At 46.4% G+C, this 19927-nt stretch overlaps 1 protein-coding gene across 1 annotated transcript in view; it reads left to right on the top strand.

Annotated features, from left to right (window-relative positions):
• Positions 1–19927, top strand: part of Pdzd2 (PDZ domain containing 2) — a 346988-nt gene that overhangs the window by 124694 nt on the left and 202367 nt on the right. Inside the window, exon 2 of the mRNA XM_026783724.1 lies at positions 4082–4912. Within this exon, the coding sequence (XP_026639525.1) occupies positions 4437–4912 (476 nt within the window). The 5' untranslated portion in view covers positions 4082–4436. The remainder of the gene's footprint in view (positions 1–4081; positions 4913–19927) is intronic.

The raw sequence follows: 19927 nt of genomic DNA, 5'->3' as shown, positions 1-19927 counted from the left end.
TTCCTTCCTTCCTTCTTTTCTCCTTCCTTCCTTCCTTCTTTCCTTCCTTCCTTCCTTCTTTTCTCCTTCCTTCCTTCCTTTCTCCTTCCTTCCTTCCTTCCTTCCTTCCTTCCTCCTTCCTTCCCTCTTTCCTTTCCTTTTTTGAGACAACCTCTTGCTGTATAGCTGTAGAATTCTCTGCAGGCCAGGTAATCCTCCTGCCCCTCCCTTCTTCTTGAGTCCTGGCACTGAAATTATGTACCACTAAACCCAGCTAAATTCCATTTAAAACATAACTAGGGGCCACTGAGACAGATTCAAAGGTCCAAGCACTTGCTGCCCGAGCTCGGTGACCTGAGTTCAACCCCCAAACCCACCAGAGGCAAGAACTGACTCCCTAACATTGTCCTCTGCCTCACACCCATGCATCTATGTTTGCATGAACAGAGGCGCACAGGCATACGTGCAATGTGTACACACATGTTCCAATATTGTACTGGCAAGGAGCCTCAGCTGAGGAAATGCTTCCTTGAGGTCCAGCTGTAAGGCACTTTCTCAATTAGTGATCAAGGGGGTTCTCAATTAGTGATCAAGGGGGGAGGGCCCAGCCCCCAGCCCCCAGCCCCCAGCCCGTGGTGGGTGGTACCATCCCTGGGCTGGGTGGCTTAGACTCTATAAAAGAGCAGGCTGAGAAAGCCACGGAAGCAAGCCAGCAAGCAGCACCGTCTGCTTCAGTTCCTGCCTTCAGGTTCCTACCCTGTTTGAGTTCCTGTCTTGGCGTCCTTCAACGATGAAGAGCGATGCTGAAGCGTAAGCCAAATCAACAGTTTCCTTCCCCAACTTGCTACGGTTTCATCACAGCTAATAGAAACCCTAACTAAGACAAATACTAATACTAAAAAACAAAATTGTAATTTTTAGCTATTTAGGCCAAGTGTAGTGGTCCACATCTATAATCCTAGCTCTTGAGAGGTAGGAGCAGGAAGCTAGCCACTTCAAGACTAACCTGAGCTACATTGACCATCCCCCCCAACAGTCCCCCCCCCCCAAAAAAAGCCAACACAACAAAAACAAAAGAAAACAACAAAAGCTGGAGACACGGCTATGGCCATAGGTTTGCCCTCGGTCCTGGGCACAATCCTCTTTACCAAAACAAGCAATGGCTTGGAAGACGTGTGTGGGGGTCTCGGTAAAGAAACTGCTGAGATAATAACCAAGTTATCAGGCAGAAGGTTCTTTTGTTTTCCCAAGACAGGCTTTCTCAGTGTGGCAGCCTTGGCTATCCTGGAACTCAGTTTGCAGACCAGAATGGCCTTGAACTCAAAAGACCAGCCTGCTTTAATCTCTTTCATCTCTGAAGATGAAAGGCGTGTGCCGAAACACCCAGCAGGTTGAAGGTTTTTACTCGTGAGGAGAGAAAGAACATCCAAAGGCACCTGGAAGAGTCCAGAGCAGAGGAAAAGAGAAAGAGATCGGACGTGGCCAGGGCTAGGGAAGGCAGAGAGTGGAAGAGAATAAACAGTGGAGACCGTGAGATGCAAGAGGTAGAGAAGAGAGCACGAGAGAGAGCAAGAGGGTAACGGAAATAGAAAGCTGGGGTGGACTAATCAAGCGGATTATAAAGAGGACAAGGAAGTGGGGAGAGGCCAGGGCCAGATGCTAGTGTGGGCTTTGAAATGCGTAACAGGTACTAGTGATACTGAAGGAGCCTACAGGCCAGCATGGACTCTGAGGTTCTGAGAGCCTCCACAGGTGAGTGTCAATGACTAGCTGAAGAAAATGCTCTTTTGAGGGAGATGAAAACCCAGTTCCTCACGAGTTCTCGAGGAATGCTGGCTTTTCCCTAACTGCTAGAACGCCTGGAGTCCAGCTGGAGTTCATCATGGCCTGAGACCCAACTAAAGGGGGTGGGGGAGGAGAGAGCAAAACTTTAAAGGAGAATAATCAATGAGCTTATTGATTTTTTTTCTTCTCTTTGCAACTCAGACGTTGTTAGAAGATGACACAAAGAGATTGGGTTATATTGGGTCATTTGTCTATCCGTATCGAGTCAACTTGGGTCATGGGGTTGCTGTCAGAAGACTAGATGACCCCTAGAGACTACTCTCTCGCCCTGATGGGTGCTGAGGACGTAGCAGTTGTCAGAGGAGAAAAAGTTATTTCAAAAAGTGGAGACGTACTCACGGGTGGTTTTCTTGTCTTCGTTTCTGGATGGGGTCACCAGTTAGACCAGATGTAGCCTTGACTTTATAGAGAACCACGTGCCTCTGTGTCCTGAGTGCTGGGATTAAGCTCCAGCTAAAGATATTTAATCTTAGTCTCAGGTGCCTGTGGACCACACAGCCTTTAATTCCATTCCCATCATGGAGAAGTCTTCAGCCAGTCCCTCCTTTTTCTACGCACCCTCATTTTCCTATGATTTTTCTGTAGCAAAGGCATTTTCAGCCACTTGACAATTATTTGAGATAACTCAGAGCAGAAGTTAGACAGTTTTGCAATGCAACTTAAGAATCCCATATCCCAAGATCTGAAACCTGAATTGGTCCAGAATCTGAGATGTTTTTAACACTGACTGGATGCACAGGTGGGAAAAGTCCATGCCACAAGTCTCATTTCATGTTAAAATTGTTGGAAATACTATATGAAGCTACTATCATACATGTAGGAGGCCTATGGGAACCTTAAATCAGTTTTACCTTGGCATAGATCCCATCCCAAAATATTATGGCTATGCAAATATTTCAAAATCTCAACTCCTCTGAAACCAGATAACTGTCATGAAATATTTTAACTGGACAAAGATGTGTTACATTTGTTCAAGCTGTGGATTACCTTAACTGCGTAAAGGTGTGTTACTTTTGTTTATGCTGCATTTGTATAATGATGGAAGGATGTGTTAAATTATGTAAAGATGTGTTTCACCTTGCCTGCCTAAGGCACCTGATTGATCAATAGCTAGGCAGAGAAAGAACAGGCAGGGCTGCCAGGCAGACAGGATAAATAGGAGGAGATATCTAGGCTCACTGAAGGGAGGGGGAAGAATATAAGGGAGACCCCCGGGGGCAAGAAGCCAGGCAAACAGCAGACAGACACAAGAAGAAGTGAAAGCAAGATTTACAAAAGAAAGGTACCCGCCCCAGGCAAAAACTAGATAAAGAGAAACAGGTTAGTTTAAGATAAAAGTTAGCCACCACGCCTAAGCTAGGCCAAGCAGTCAAAACTTAGTCTTTGGGAGGTGATCTGTGGCCCAAAAGAGAAAGTCTGGTATAAGAAGCACCTGGACTTCAGGCATTTCTTGTGGGCTCCTCAGCCTGTACTACGTGTCTATACTAAGTGTGGCTCTCCACCACTCCAGTGGAACACTGCAGTGTATAAAATGTTGATCCTGAGAAGACAGAGACCAGGAATCACAGGAATCATTAGCTGCAAACACAAGTACTGTGCCCCCTTCCCGGCTGATATTTACCAGCTTCAAAGGCTGGCTTCTTTGAGAGCAGTTATCCCATCGGGGAACGGACTTCATGGACACAGAAGCCTTTCGCAACAGCCCAATCCATTTTTATCTGTTATATATAGGTCTCCAATTAGATTCCCATCTCAGGCAAATAGCCATGATAATTTAAATTAATTTTGAGTAGCTTGAAGCTGACAGCCCTAGCATTAGAATAAATGCTTTTGTTACGGAGGTAGGAGGTAATTTATTTACATGTTGCTGGGAGCTGCCTCCTCTCCTGAAGTGCCTTTCAGCCAAGTCATGCAGTCTCAAAAGAGGTGACAAACTTGGAAAGGGATGAAAAGTGATCCAGAATCTTCCTGAGCCTTACCCTGGGGTCTTTCCAATTGATGGGAGAAGTGGCATTTCACTTCCCTTCTGATCAAGGAAGTTTCCTGGAGAGGGACAGTGTTCCAGGAGGTAGGGGTGTGTGTGTGTGTGTACACATACACACGCAATGTGAGGGGAGTTACACTGGGGAGGAGTATGGAGAAAGGAGGTATTTGGTTCCTAAAACATCCCTGTATCTGACAAATATTTGTGGGCCTTTCTCGCAAGGCTAGCTGTTGTAACTCCAAGTTTTTGTTTTTTTTTTTTCTCCTCTCCCAGGTGTGAATGAGCCCAGGCACGATGCTGCCACTGCTGAAGACGCAGCTGATTTCCATGTCATCTGCATGAACCCTGCTGTGAAATGAACCAAGCAAGGACTTGTCGGTTGCTTCCTCCCCTCCCTTGCTGAGCAATCCGAAGCCATTGTTCCAGGGTGGTTTAATTGTGTCCTGTCCTCTCGCCAAGACAAACATCCCAGTCTCTGAGGAGGCATCCCCAAAGCTCGTCAGCCGGCCCGAACGTGAACATGGGCAGAGCTGACGATGGCGAGCGTGCCCAAGGGACATGGGTCCCCCTGGGGTCCCGTTTCCAGAAGCAGGACCTCTCATGATGCTGGTGTCTGGGAGTGAGCACCATGCCCATCACCCAGGACAATGCCCTGCTGCACCTGCCCCTCCTGTACGAGTGGCTGCAGAACAGCCTGCGGGAGGGAGCAGACAGCCCAGAGCAGCGGCTCTGCCAGGCGGCCATCCAGAAGCTGCAGGAGTACATCCAGCTGAACTTGGCTGTGGATGAGAGTATAGTCCCACCCGATCACAGTCCCCCAGAGATGGAGATCTGCACAGTGTACCTCACCAAGCAGCTGGGGGACACTGAAACTGTGGGGCTCAGTTTTGGGAACATCCCTGTTTTCGGCGACTATGGTGATAAGCGCCGAGGGGGCAAGAAGAGGAAAACCCACCAGGGTCCAGTGCTGGACGTGGGCTGCATCTGGGTGACGGAGCTGAGGAAGAACAGCCCAGCGGGGAAGAGTGGCAAAGTCCGGCTCCGCGATGAGATTCTCTCCCTGAACGGACAGCTGATGGTCGGAGTTGACGTCAGTGGGGCCAGGTAAGCCGGAAGATCGCCAGCCAGTGTATGGCCCACTTACATCTTAGTTCTTTTTAACGTTTTATTTGGGGCTGAACTTATAGACTTATGCGTCCCCTGGCAAGAGGCCAGTGGCTTTTATCCCCTACAGGAAAACAGTGACTCCTGGGCTCCTAGTGCCTCATAACATCCCAGCAATTACAGCTGATAACAAGGAAACTTGATTTCAAATCTTGCTTCCTAGAAATACCATTTATTGAGCAGCATCTACTGTAGTGGACGTTGTCAGTCAGTAGGTCATTGAATAACTGATTGGTTGGTTTTATTATTTTCTTTTTCTTTCTTTTCTTTTCCATTCATAAGAGCACCTAGACTCAAGGCATTTCTCTTTCCCCAAACTTTGGGTTAAAAAGGAAATAAACACCATGTAAAACTAAGAAGTATCCCATTGAGCTAAGACGATGTTATTCAGCCCAGCATCTCACCGGCAACAGAATCCCAAGGCTGTGGTCCAGGAATAGTTTCATCCGAGCATCACTTCATCTGCCACAGGCACAGGACTCCCATAGACTCAAAGTACAGACGCCCATCCTGGCATCCTTGTATTATTTTCTACCTGCCCTACAGTCTAGGAGGTTCAGACGGGACAGTTGTGTTGTTTCCATGGTGAATCGGCTTCCCAGAGCCATGGTCAGGCTTGGAGAATAGGCTAGAGGGACTCTTGGTACTCTGAATAGCTGTCATGGTTACAATTCACCCCAGTGAAAAGATGAAGCCTGAAATCGGCCATGGTGAAAGCTACAGGGTGGAGTCTAGGGGCAACTCCATGCCCGTTTTCAGTTGCCATCTAGTATCAGTGCCCATGGTACTCAGAGGTCCGTCCCTACACAGTACTGCCACACGAGGCTCCAGGTCCAGGGTATTTATGGGGGTTGGTCATGTGGCACTGACCTTAGTCACCTCGTCTCTAGTTCCTCCGGTGGTAAATTAATACCATGTGGGCCAGAGCTCCCACATAAACCACATGGTTAGTATAAGCCCTATGGCATTGCCCTGATACAGGAGGTATTCTCCTTGCACGGGATATTCCAAGGGCTTACATGTTGCATCCCAGGGCTGGTCAGAAGCCAGTTTTCCCTTGGCATATATGTGGGTTGAATGCCTCAGACCTGAGTTCATACTCTCCTGTGCACCTGGACTCCTAGGCACCCATCCATGGCTTCATAACAACCCAGACGTTAACAGTGGAAGACGAGGAGACGGGCTTGATATTGCCAAGGGTAACTTCCTGGCCTTTTTTTGAAGATTTAAAAGATGTACCACTTACTGAGTTAGTGCCTACCAGAGAGGGCAGCTGCCAGCCAGTACCTAACTCAGTACTTAATCATGTGTCTATATGAGAAGTTTAACCTCTATCACATTCAACTTGGGCAAGATTACCCAAGTAGGAGACAGAACTGGGATTTGAACCCAGCTAAGTCTAGCTCCACAATTTATGCTCCTAATCATGGTGTTACGTCTGTAGTCTTGTTTCCAGGATTCCCAGTGAATACTAAAGTCCAGGAATGCTCAAATCCTTTGTACAAATGATGCAAATGATGTATTTGCCTCTAAAGTATGCACATCCTTCTGAATGCTATGATCTCTAGACTATTTACAATAACTAATACAATGCAAATAGCTAACAGCTATTATACGGTGTTGTTCGTGAAATAGTAATAGCTCAGTACAAATCCGAAGTGTTAGTACTTTGGTCCATAGTTCTTTTCCTTTGCAGATGCAGGGTCCATGTATATGGAAAGTTATTGCTGGGATTTTAAAAGAGGTTTTGAGTGTTTTCAAGATTTTTTTTCCCCATTCATTATAACTGACACTTTCTACTTTGCTATATGGGGATTTGTCCTGAGAGGTGTTGAGTAGGAGCTGGTGTTCTACTGAGACCCCCATGAACCACTTCAGGTTTTGGCAGCCTCTTCATCCCAGGGTCTGTAAGCCAAGTATTTGGGGGGCCAGTAATACCAACTTCATATCTGTCTGCTAACAATGAGTCCTATCTAGTATAAGAAACTCTTTGGGCCATCTGGTCTACCTGTCTTGACTTTACTTCTGAATTCCAAATTGTTTTATGTGATGGTATAGGCTGAATTGCACCCTCCCCCAATTCTTATGTTGAAGTCCTCGTCTCTAGTGCCTCAGAATACAGACTCATTCAGAAGTAAGGCAACTGCACATGTCGTTAAGATGAGGTCATACTGAAGTGGGGGTGGCTAATGCAATGTGATTGTTGTCCTTATCAAAAGCTAATTTGGACGCAGACATTCAGGGGAAAAGACATGTCAAGATGAGTTATGCTGTAACATGCCAAAGAACTGCCAGGAGCTAAAAGAGAACTGAAGCAAGTTTGTCCCCAGCACCAGGGGAAACCAGCTCTGCTAACCCCTTGATCTTGGGCCTCGAGTCTCCAGAGCGGTGGTGAGATTTTAAGTTTCTGTTTCTTAAGCCAGTCAGCTTATGGTACTTAGTTACAACAGTGTTGGTGAAGCGAACATGGGTGGTACTTCGAGTCTTTTCATATTACATAAAACTCTCTGATAACTTTATGTGTTTTGGAGGAGGACACTTTAAGAGTTTTATGTGTTGAGTGTGGGAGGAACAGGTGCAAAGTGTAAAAGACGAGGTCATGGCTGCTTATTTCAAAATTACACCCATAGCCATGGGTGGCTTTGACAGCCTTCTTGTATGGAATCACACACCTCCAGGATGGAACCCAGGCCTGAAGGAGCCTCCTCTACGGTTGGTACTATCTTGGTCCACAGTTTGTTTCTAGGTACCCCAAGAAATTTTTGAAGGGTGATAGCTTCTTCTAGCTGTAAATTTCAGAGAACATCCTGGAAGAGTGGGAAGTATCAGTCACACATGGTATCACACCCCCCCCCCCAGATAGCTGGTAACCCATGGGAGAACCTCTGTTTATAAGATTCATGGTCACCAATCTGGGAAAGATGGGATTTTCTTGAACTGTTCTGTTTACTCCTGTGTGGTGCAGGAAGAAATGGGGAAGGTTTTTAGATTAGATCCTACAAGGCATATTTCGTAGCCCTAGTCACTCACTCCTCCACTAGCTCTCTAGAAGTAAACCAGATTTGTTCGGGGTGGGGGGGCAGATCATTCCAAATTGGTAACAAAACATGGAATTAATTAAGAAGGAACCCACATACCCAAACAAATAGACTTTTCTTAAAAGTAAAAGGGTCCACGTTTCACTTTTAAAATGTGTATTATTTTTCCCCTGAAGGTTAACTTCAGAGATTTTTATAGGTTAATAAATGAACAGGGCCCCAGCGCAGGGGACACAGGCCTTCTAGGGAGTCGCTCTGGCTTCCAGAAACCTTGTGACTCTAAGTCGGTTCCCTTGGCACAGGAGGCCGACTCTGTTTTCCTAATAAGAGCTGTGTGGTGGGTGAGAGAATGTGATTTATGGACCCGCGACTGTGAAGCTGGTGCAAGGATGTCGCTCACTCCAGAGTACCTTTTAAGCACCCCACCCATTCCCTCAGGGAACCTGAACCAACAGCACACACCACAATGGAGTAAAGGCTTTTGAGTTTGAGAAAGTCTCCGACTCTGCCACAGCCCCTCAGGCACGAAAGACAAGGATAGTGACATCACAGTGAGCCCATGGATCCAGACAGTCCTTACCCCTGTACTGATGGGCTATATCCTATACATGCATATTCATGGCAAAGGCTAACATATGTAGGAAGAAGTTAGTCACCTTAAGTACTATTAAAATAGGACAATCATAACAAACTACTTCAATGAGTTATTTGAATGTGCCTTCATTCTCAAAATATCTTACTGTGTTATACTTTTTGAGCATTTTGGCCACAAATACCTCAAACTATGTGGTAGGCTTCTGTATTATGTAGCTGCAATGGACTGGGTGCTGGCCACTTAACTCAAAGGGACACTGACCCATGCAGGCACAGGGATTCTTTTCAGTCCCCTAGGCAGATAGCACCTGTGTATTCCTGGAGTGTGAGCAGTCTGTGGTCCCACTGGGTAAATGTGGCCCTGACAGACTTACGGTGACGGACCACGTGGCCCAGGAGCATGCCTTGCAATCAAGGCTAGCTGAGAGTCAGCCCTAGTTAGAAGCAGCCTTCAGTCCCCTCTGCCTCGAAATCACGTGGGGAAATAAATTTAGGGTTGGTACAAGCTTAGACTCTGGTTACCCATGGCAACCTTGAATTCTGTCTGGATTAAAGCAGATTTAGGCAGTGTCAAGAGGCTACGAGAAGGTGTTGGAGAAAACACGTGCAGGAGGTAATGTAGTAGGAGACCAAGTGAGGGGGGGGGGAGAATCTCCAATTATAGCTTTATAATATGGTCCCCGGAGCCACTCGGCACAGGGTCTTGTCTCCCTGCATGTATACCCAGAGGCACCTAGCGCTCCACGCGAGACTATATATATAGAGAGTAAGAGGTGGTCACCTTGATGACCTAGAGATATTAAGGAAAGGTTAAATTATACTCATCATGCTCTCTAAGAAGCCAGAGAAGCGTGTGACACACTTTGGAAAAATTTCCATTGCAGAAGGTTAAAAGGAAAACAAGTTTCAGCATTTAAAATTCAATTATCTGGAAAATTCGCCATGTGGAATAGCCCATTCCCCCAGGATGTAGGGTGAAGAAAATGGTCTGTGACCCATGCCGGTGTTGTATTTCCTTTTTCTCAGCCTGCTTTCTTTCCATGCAAGTCCATTTCATGACTTTGGCTTCTGGAAACTCTCTCAGGTTTATTCATGTCCTGCTTTTCTTGTGCCACAGAAGAAACCGAGGCTCAGAGAAGTGCTTTCCTGAGATCGCATATCTTCACAGGCATTAAATTTGTGTCCTTTGATTCGGATTCTAGAACCTTTTTCCTTCAACTGCGTAAATAGTAACAAATGGCGTTAGGATAATTCTCTGTGGTTTATGATCAAAACAATAGAAAATTAAGTTTTCCTCGTGTTTCATGAATGAGTAGGGATAACATCTAGAACCTTCCACCTCATTAGAGTATAGCTTATAGTAACTTCATGACAAGGATCATTGAGCTTGCTTTCTGCCTCTCAGTTCCCAACGGCCACCCTGTCAAGGCCATGGAGAATCTGAGAGCTGTTGTCTGCCACCTTGTGGTTGAACTCAAGCACTGAGAGAGAAAAAGTGCTAGGGGTTGTCTGTCCCCTGAGCTGAGTGTTTCACAGCTGTGCTGCTCAGGTGGCAATTACGGCAGGCAGTCGGAGCTCTCTTGTAGAATCGCACCGCCTGAACCGTGCTGAACCATCAGAATGGGAACAGGACACTGTGTTCTAACGTTCACTCCTGACCCCCGGGTTCCCACAGAAAATGAGACACTGAGTCATGTGACCCACCCTGCTGGGCTCCTCAAGACTGATGAGGAGGGAGTTTCTTTTCTTTCTTTTTTTTTTTTTAACTCCAGCCGCTGAGAAGCAGCGAGTCTTCTAAGGGAAGTCAGTAACTGCAGTTTCTAGCACTGCGCTGGCTGATGGGGTGAGTGTCTCCTTAGAGAAAGCTGGCAGTATTGGCACACCCTCATTCACAGCCATTTATTGAGTGACGTTTGAGGGTCCACATTTTTTTTTTTTGAGACCACCAACTCACTATGGAGCAGAGGCTGACCTTTAGCCTCAAACACTTCTTGCCTCTCCCTCCTGAGTGCTGAGACCACAGGCGGGTACCACCACTCCCGCTTTACAGGGTGCCGGGGACAGGACCCCAGCGCTGAATCCACTTGCTTTTATGAAAGAAGAGGTGGCATTAAAGAGGCGCTCCCCCATGATACAACACCCTGTCCAGACGCGCTTTCTCTCACCCCAGCCACCGGCTCCCCTGGTACCTGAGCTGGAACTGAATGCCAGAGGTCCAGCCACCGACTCCTGCCCAGGAAGATGGGAAGCCCAGTGTCCCACTTTTCAACTGTGCGTCTTACGTCTAGGAACTGCGCATAAGGAGAGACGCATCTGGCATGACTGCAGAGTTACTAGTTTGACTTTCTGTCCTCTCCAGAACCGTTAGCAGGAACCTTACCTTCTCTTCATCTTTCATATTTGGCTATCGAACAGGTTTGAGCGTTCATATTCTTACACTTCTTGGTGCTAAATGTCCCCCACGTGGCACTCATTTTCCCTAGAGGGTCTCTGCAATTCAAGCTTTGGTACCAGGATCACTTCCTACCTCTCCTAGAGACTTCTGAGAGGGAGGCGAGACACCTGGCGCAACCTTGCTCACAGAATTAGAAAGCCCAGACTCCCATCTTTATCGGTGTTCACTTTGGGTAGCGGGGTTGGGGGCAATGAAACCTCATGGTTTAGGGACTCGCCCAGCTGTGAGCCAGGTGTGGCGGTGCACACCTTTAATCTCAGTATTTGGAAGGCAGAGGCAGGTGGATCTCTGAGTTTGAGGCCGGCCTGATCCACAGAGGGAGTTCCAGGGCAGTCAGGGATACACAGAGAAACCTTGTTTTGACAAAACAAAACAAAAACAACAATTTGAGGCTGTAACCCATGGCAGCTGACTTGTCTGGCATGCTTAAGACTCTGGATTCAAATCTCCACCCCGCAAAACTAAATAAAACATATCTTAAATAGTTACATGGATATCCCCATACAATTCATACATACTCAGCTTTGAATATGATCTTCCTCCAAAGATTTTGACTATGTGGATTTGACTTACATTACTTAAATACTTGACAGACTGTGGCTACTGGTGACTTTCTGGGTGGCCCAGCCTAAGTGTTGAGATGTCCAGAGTAAAGTAACATGGGGGTTATTAGGGCTCTCCAAGATAAAGAGGGGTGGGTAGACAGGCCTGCAGTGATAATCTAATCCTCCAGCTCCCCAAACAGAAAAAGGATGATTTACCCTGTCTCCTGAACATTAGTCCCCCCCCTCCTTTGAGGAGGAAGGAGATGAAGGATGAGCTATTTCCATGGCTAAAGTATCTGTTGACTCAGCCCTTGGCCTGGGCATGATGCTAGACAGTGTTAAAGGAACTGGGATTTCTTAGAAAAGCCTTGGCCTTTGCCATGGCAGGTGGATATTCACCGGATGAGGCAAGAATGGCTGTAAGGGCGGGAACAGCAGATGGATATCCTTACCCGGTCAGCCCATGTAGATCCAGGCTCTGTCAGACTTCAGGGTGAGTTGTGACTGTTCAGATATGCAATCCTGAGAATTCCTGTCTGGTCCTGAAGAAGTAAGCAGAGTTGTTTGACTCCAACAAAGACAAGATAATCCTGAAGGGGAAAACACACACACTTAATGTGCGTGGCTCCCCAGCCCTTGTGACCTCCCTGGAAAGAAGTCCCACAAGGCACACAGTGCAGGGTAGAAGGACCCTTACTGGAGAGCAGAGCTTGCTCTCCAAGGATGAGAGCATGCAGTGGGTGGAGATTGCTGTCCTGAGCTACATTTCAAGCAGGTTCTATATTTTAAGTTTATTTTATTTTTTATTTATTTTAAGAAGGCACCAGACCTCATTACAGATGGTAGTGAGCCAGCATGTGGTTGCTGGGAATTGAACTCAGGACCTTTGGAAGGGCAGGCAGTGCTCTTAACTCCTGAGCCATCTCTCCATCCCCTGCAGGCTCTATATTATTAATTTATGCTTGAGACAAGGTCCCACTATGCAGCCCTTGCTGGTCTGGAATTCACTATGCAGACTAGACTAGCCTCAAACTCCGAGTTGTTCTCCCAAGAGCTAGAGTTGAAAGCATACACCACCATGCCTAATCTATTCTATTAGAATATTGTTATTATTATTAATTTTATGATACATACAATAGATTGTGGTCATACTCTTTCCCCTCCCTCAACTCTCCCCAGATTCCCCCCAGCAGCTTTTCTGAGGAATTTTGTGCTGTCCAGGTAACTGACAGGCCTCTTTGGATTGTCTCTTGCAGAGCAATCAATCGTATGTCATCGATCTTTATTAGTTTATCTCCTGTTCTACAACAATCATGTAAGGGTCAGGACTCCAGGAGCCACAGTAGATGGCTAACCATTAGGTCAGAATGTTCCACCTCCTTTCCGAACCCCAGATAGGACTCCGGTGCCATTATCTAGGAGACATCCAACGCCTGTTCTTCTTAAGCTGTTGACTCAGGGAGGGCGCTACCCTCACTGTCCCCAAGACTGCTAGATTCTAATCATCTAGCACAGAGCGCCACCTGTGCGTCAATTAAATCCATAGACAGTGTGTGATGTGTAGAAGACAGGTTTTATTATGTTGCCCTGTGTAGCTTTCTGAAACGCCCTACTGAGACCATGAACCCACAGAAACCCACCCGCCTCAGCTCTCAAGTGCTAGGATTAAAGCCATACATCACAGTGCCCGACAAAGGTTTTATTTTTATTGATGTATCTGCATGTATGTATGCCATGTGTGGGCAGGTGCCAAGGAGGCCAGAAGGAGGGAGGTTGCCCCTAGAGCTGGGGTGGCAAGTAGTTATCATCTGCCTGGCATGGGTGCTTAGAACCAAACTTAGGCTCCCGGGAAGCGCTGTAATGATGCTTAACCACTTAACCATCTCTCAGCAGAGCTTTTAACTTTTAAAAATTCTCACTGAGCATCCTGTTTGTTCATTTTAGAGCAGTGGTTCTCAACCTGTGGGTCTTGATCCCTTTTGGGGGTCGCATATCAGACTTTATAACTCATTTTGCTACTGTTATGAATCATAAAGTAGCAATGAAATAATTTTGTGGTTGGGGGTCACCACGATGTGAGGAACCGTGTTGAAGACTTTAGGAAGGCTGACAATCACTGTTTGAGAGCGGCATATTTACAGTTATTAAATTAATTCATTCCTAGGATACTCAGTTCCTACGTAGGCCACAGATTTTTATTTATGTCAGCAGCAACACTGAGACAGCATTTGAAGAACAGAAGAGCATGTGTTTCTGCTAGCCTGGTCCTGATCATTTAATGTTTCTCTGACAGGCTAATCTCTGACTACATGTTCAGCTCTATTGCACTGACTCGACAGGCTTCATCTTCTTGATTCCATCCGACCTGTCTTCTATACTGTTTGCATTTCCAACTACCTTTCTCCACTGTTTGCATGGGAAGGCTCGCATGGTCGCAGAGAGCTATTGAACAGAACAGAAGGATGGCGAGCAAGAACCCAAACCCTCTTCTAACTACCTCCTTCCCAGAGTTTCCCTCACTTACCATTCTTGGACTGTCTTTCCAAGAATTCTTTGTTTTTTGTCTTGTTTTGTTTTGAGACAGGGGGCTTCTCTGTGTAACAGCCCCAGGTGTTCTATCACTAGCTCTGTAGACGAGACTGGGTTTCTACGTAGTCCTGGCTGTCTTACAACTCATTATGTAGACCAGGCTGGCCTCCTACTCACAGATCCTTTATGCCTCTGCCTTTGGCTGTTTTTGATGCAGGGTTTCACAGTGTTGTTTAAGCTATCTTTGAACTCGAAGCAGTCCTCCTGCCTCAGCCTCACAAAGTCCTGGGATTACGGGCATGTACCACAACACTGACCTTATTCTCGATGGGTACGGTAGTCGATGATGACATAGGTGAGCATATACTTTTGGTTGCTGACGGGCTTCAGGGCTGTCCTTAACATTTCTTTTGAAAGGCTTCTGAGTCAGCCTCTTTGATCATATTCCTTAGAATGAACATATTGTGTCTAAGGACATTGTCACGAAGTTTGTCATGAATTGTTTACTCGTGTACTCTACCACAAGTGATGTGTGGGTGATTGTGTGAACATTTCTAGGTTTACACGCATGCTTACTTAATAGACATACAACTTGTTTTATGGAGTGTGTATGAGTGAATGTATTTTTGAGATAACATTTTGCTTTGAAGCCCAGGCTGCCCTTGAATCCACTACCTCCTACCTAAGCGACCAGAATGCTAGGATTACAGGCAAGCACTATGGCGCACCAGCTTTGTGGTTTTAACTGGTACTTATGAGGTTCGACTCCTCCCCACTAGGATGCTTTAACATCATGTTTCATTTGTTTGTTTGTCTAACAGGTCACCTAACTGGACGACTGTCCTCTGCCCACATGTGAGGGTCCTGAATATTGGATAGGCATTTGGAAGTCACTGGCTTTTTTGTGTGTTTGTGTCCTACATGGTTAAAATTCTTCCCAATCTTCTAAAAATTAATGTTAGTGCCATCTTGAAGTTTTAAGTGTTTTAATGGATAGGAGCTGTTGGTTTTTCTTTGGTTGGCTTTTCTTCTTCTTCTTTTTTTTTTTTGCAGTGTCAGGGTTGGAAGCCAGAGCTGTGCACATTCCAGACAAGGCCCCCCCCAACTAATACTTCCCCAACCTCGGTCTGTTTCCTTTGTAATCATCTTTGCCTGCTTTACCCCTTACATCGATATCATCTTCCTAGAAACCTCACACTCTCCTACCAATTTTAATGATTGTATTTTAAAATTCATCTTCATCATTTAGATTTTAGTTTAACTAGCATATCTCTGGCTGTGGGGCAACAAAATTATATCTTAACTCTTCCTAAATTTCAGTGTGATTGTAAACACCACCACTTACTAGTAATCTCTTCATCTGGATGACTTTGCGAGGCTTGGTTATCTTGGCCGCGTGTGTGTGCAACGGATTTTATTTATGTCTACGTCTGCGCTTGTCCCACAGTTTCTGTGTTGTGTGCATCGCTTACTCTTGCTGGTCCCCTCCCACCACCCGACGGCTGAAATTTCAGTTGCTGCTCTTTGAAATGATCACCTTTTACACTTCCCAAAGGCAGCTCCTGAGTCATGATGTTGAGTCTCCCGAGGCCATCCTGGGGCAATGCTGGCTTTTCCACCAGGCGGCATCCTTCTGGGTCCAGTTCAAGTCGCCCTAGAGAATTTATCTCTGCCCCCCCCCAACACATTGTAAACAACTATGCTTTACATATTGCTCCAGGAATGGTGGGGGTGGGGGGGTAGGCTTGTAAAATATCCCGAGATTTTGCACTCCTGTCTTGCCTGTGCCGTCATACCCCTGAGCCTAAATTGGAAGGGTTTAGCTCTCATGATTAAGTCGTATTTCATAGCATAGGTGACTTTAAGAGAAATGGTCAGGGTGGGTCTCACCTAATCACACATTCAAAGCACTTTACCCGGAGACAGGAGGGATAGAGAGCGTGCTCCCATCTGGCCTGAGGAAGTCCAATATCTAAGTGAATAGCCAGGAATGGGATTTTAATCCTACACGTGTGAGTGACTGAATTCTGCCGACAGTAATGTTGGCAGTCCTGAGCTGTAGGCGACATGGTCCTCAGCCCCGGGCAACATCCCATGCCAGGCATAGATCATGTTGAGCAGGGCCTGGCTATCCTGTAACTTGATCTTTCCCTTAAGAGCCTTGGTAAGGGCTGGAGAGATGGACCAGCAGTTAAGAGCATGGGCTCTGCTCCCAGAGAACCCAAGTTCAATTCCCTAGCACTGATAGGGAGATCCACAACCATCTGTAACTCCAGTCCCAGGGGAGTCAGCGCCCTCTTCTGGTCTCTGAGGGTACAAACATGTATGCAGACAAAGCATCCATATACATTAATATATTGTATACATCCATATTGTATAATCTGAACACATGAATGATGGGTGTTTTCCCAAAGCCTCTGCATGCATGGCATTTGCTACACAATAAAAGTACTACAAGGGCCACGTGCTGGTCAGTAGCAATCCCCCATCCAGTCTCTCCACAGCGCGCTCCACATAGGAATCCCACCTGCCTCATGATTAAATCTCCCTGGGAATGAGATCTGCTCTGGTGCTTTCTGTGCAGCAGCATCACCATCCATCCCACGGGATACACAGGGGAGGAAGGTGGTTAATCCTGACAGCCCAGCATCAGCATCAGGAGCTTCAGCTTAGACCTTGGCTCAACCTTGCTAAGCTTTGGGTCCCGCTTTTAAGTGGAAATGAAGCTTTGGGGAAACCATTGAGGATGCTGTCATTACTGCCAGTGGTTTCTTCTGAAGAGAAGACTGATATGGGAGGGCTGTGGGGGTTCAGTGAGGTCATGCTTGGGGGTCTCATGGAGGGTGGTGTATGAGCGCCTCTAGAAACAGTAGGTCATGGGTAGCAGTAGAAAAACACTCTTGGAAGCACCTGTCCTTCTTACGTGCACTTCAAGGTTTTCTAATTTGTTTTGTCTGGCAGGACTCTGGTTCTTTTTTTTTTTTTTTTTTAATTTATTTATTTATTATGTATACAATATTCTGTCTGTATGCCTGACGGCCAGAAGAGGGCACCAGACCTCATTACAGATGGTTGTGAGCCACCATGTGGTTGCTGGGAATTGAACTCGGGACCTTTGGAAGAGCAGGCAATGCTCTTAACCACTGAGCCATCTCTCCAGCCCCATGGACTCTGGTTCTTTCTCCCTCCACCCCCAGCCAACGTTCCAACCTCCACCTATTGGCCACCACCCCCGCCCCCCAGGATAGATAAGCTGAGTCCCTCCTGGAGACTGATTAAGTCCTGGGAGTTTGGAGTTGAAGCCGTGAGGCCAGGCTGCACAGTGGCATAAACAGACTGCATTTTAGACGCCTGGAATCGGGTCCTAGAAGCAGCTGGAATGAGTCATCCACCAGTCACAGAAGGACAGAGGAAGCCAACTCCTTTAGAGGGACTCATGAGGGGCAACCAGGGCTGAGAGGGTTCCCAGGAAGACACGGGCAGACCCCAGTTCCCACCATGCCCAGCTGGACTCTGTTCCGTGACATTTCCGTGTCCTCAATAAAAGATGTTTTGCAAACAGATAAGCCCCTGTCAGAAACTGCTGTGGAGTCAGGGCTGGTTCTCATCCACCCAGGGACACCATGCCCACACGCTGATTCCGTATACACACAGAAGAAAATTAAATTGCTTTTTCTTTGGACTTTTTCCAGACTCTGTGAGCACAGTTAAATTTCCAGTGGCCTCTGGAGGGCACTATTTAATTAAGTTTAATTTCGTGGTAGCGAGCCAGGGCACCAACTAAATGTGGTAAGAAACTTGGGTTTGTCCGGTTGCTGCCTACGGTTTGGTGAGACCCTGCGATACCACGTGCTAGCCAGTTTCTGCGGCTCTATGGCTGCTGTACCTTAAACAATGGCCATTCCTCTGCTGTCTGGCACTTGTAGATTGCTTTCTAGAACAAGATTGCTCTTGTTTCTGCAGGCATATTTTTGACAGGTGCTAAACTAAATGAAAGCTTTTCCTTCCTTTTCGTTTCAATGAATGGAGAAACACAGAGGTTACAGCTTGTGAAAGGGACCAGTTCAAGTTCAGCTGGTCTTCAATTACTTGGTGGAGGGAGGACATAGTTTGTATGTTTTCTGGGCATGTACTCCTTTTTAATTAGAAGAAAAGATGAATGAATGGAGTGCAGTATAAACAGAAAGGAGAAGTGTTGAGAAACTATTCAGCCTAGCGAAGGGGAGGCGATTCCTGCATCATGTCTTAATCGCCAGGGTGCTGTGTTGGTTTCCAACTGGGCTGATTCCTGAGAAATGGGAGCCAGAACAAAGGGGGGGGGAGTTGCTTTTTCTGTCTGTTCACTGCCACCAAAGCAGGAAGGAAGGAGTGAGGGGTCCCCTGCTGTCTTAATTAACATTTCTTCACTAATCCTGAAATAACCAGCTCTCTCCTTCTCTCCCTCTCTCAAACCTCCCCTTCCTCTCAGACTCTGTCCCCTTTTCTTCCCTTCTTTTATAATATATTTGAGTAAAAAACTTTGCCATTTGATGCAAGGTTTGCTCACCAGCAAGCCTCTGGGGTCCTCCTGTCCTGACTTTCCGTCACCAGGATTGCAGGCGCATGCTGCCACGCCCAGCTCTTTACACAGATTCTGGCTCCCCATCACTAGGATTGCAGGTGCATGCTGCCACGCCCAGCTTTTGACATGGATTCTAGGGACCAAACTTAGATCCTCATGCTTGTATAACAAGCAATTTACTGACTGTGTCATCTCCTTCTCTGCTAGACAGTCTGTTAATCTTTATATTTTTGATCCATGCAAAGATGCTTATTGAATCTACACAGAGCTTTTGATTTCCTGGAATATGCCTTGGAAAACCACCTTTTAGACCTAATAGTGATGAATAATATGAAGGAATTTTAAGAGTAAATTTTTTTACACCAGCTTTATTGAGTATATTTTACTTCCTGTAAAAGATTTCCTTTATGATGTATGTTTGCATTATTACGAGTGATGCATGTCTAAATGTAGGATATTTTCATACTTCCCCGGAGGAACTATATAGCCATCACCAGTCACCCCAGTTCCCTCATCCTCGTTTGGGTCTCTGGAAGCCACCAATCTACTGTTTATCTCTGCATTTGCAGTCTGTTCTGGACGTGCTCTTGATATTAGGGTCTGCCATGGCAAGGCTTTCACTTGCTTTGGTGCTTTTTGTGTTCATCTACTCCAAAGTGTGCTTCTGAAGTCCTCCGCCTTCATGTTTCAACAGTTCTGCGGGTGATAAGAGCGCATTTGTCCGCTCATCCATCAGTTGATGGCTGCTTGGATATTTGGGTCATTCTCATTTTTTTCACTTTTTTTTTATTTCAGAGAGAGAGAGAGAACACCACAGCGTACATGTCACAGGGTACATGTAGTAATCAGGAGATAGCTTCTCTCAGCTTTCTGGAGTTGGTTCCCTCTTTGATTTTGGTTTCACCGATGCTTAAGGCTTGGCCGTAGCACCCTTCCAAGCAGACCCACCTCAATGGCTATAGTGTTAGCATCATAGATAACACAGCTACAGATAGGAACATACAGGGTTTTCCTGCACAGACCTAGGCTTTCAGGCCCTCCTGTACATAGGATACATAGGATTGGAACTGACAGTTCCGGAGGGGTCACTTTTTAAAGAGCAGCTGAACAGTTTTGCAGAATCACTGCATGGCTTTACAATGCCACCAACAGTGTATAAGCACTCTATCAGCTCGCTCTCTCTCTCTCTCGCTCTCTCTCTTTCTCTCTCTCTCTCTCTCTCTCTCTCTCTCT

Source organism: Microtus ochrogaster, chromosome 19 (genome assembly GCF_000317375.1).
Source record: "Microtus ochrogaster isolate Prairie Vole_2 chromosome 19, MicOch1.0, whole genome shotgun sequence".
Classification (NCBI taxonomy): domain Eukaryota; kingdom Metazoa; phylum Chordata; class Mammalia; order Rodentia; family Cricetidae; genus Microtus; species Microtus ochrogaster.
This window is presented reverse-complemented; position numbering and strand designations above follow the sequence as displayed.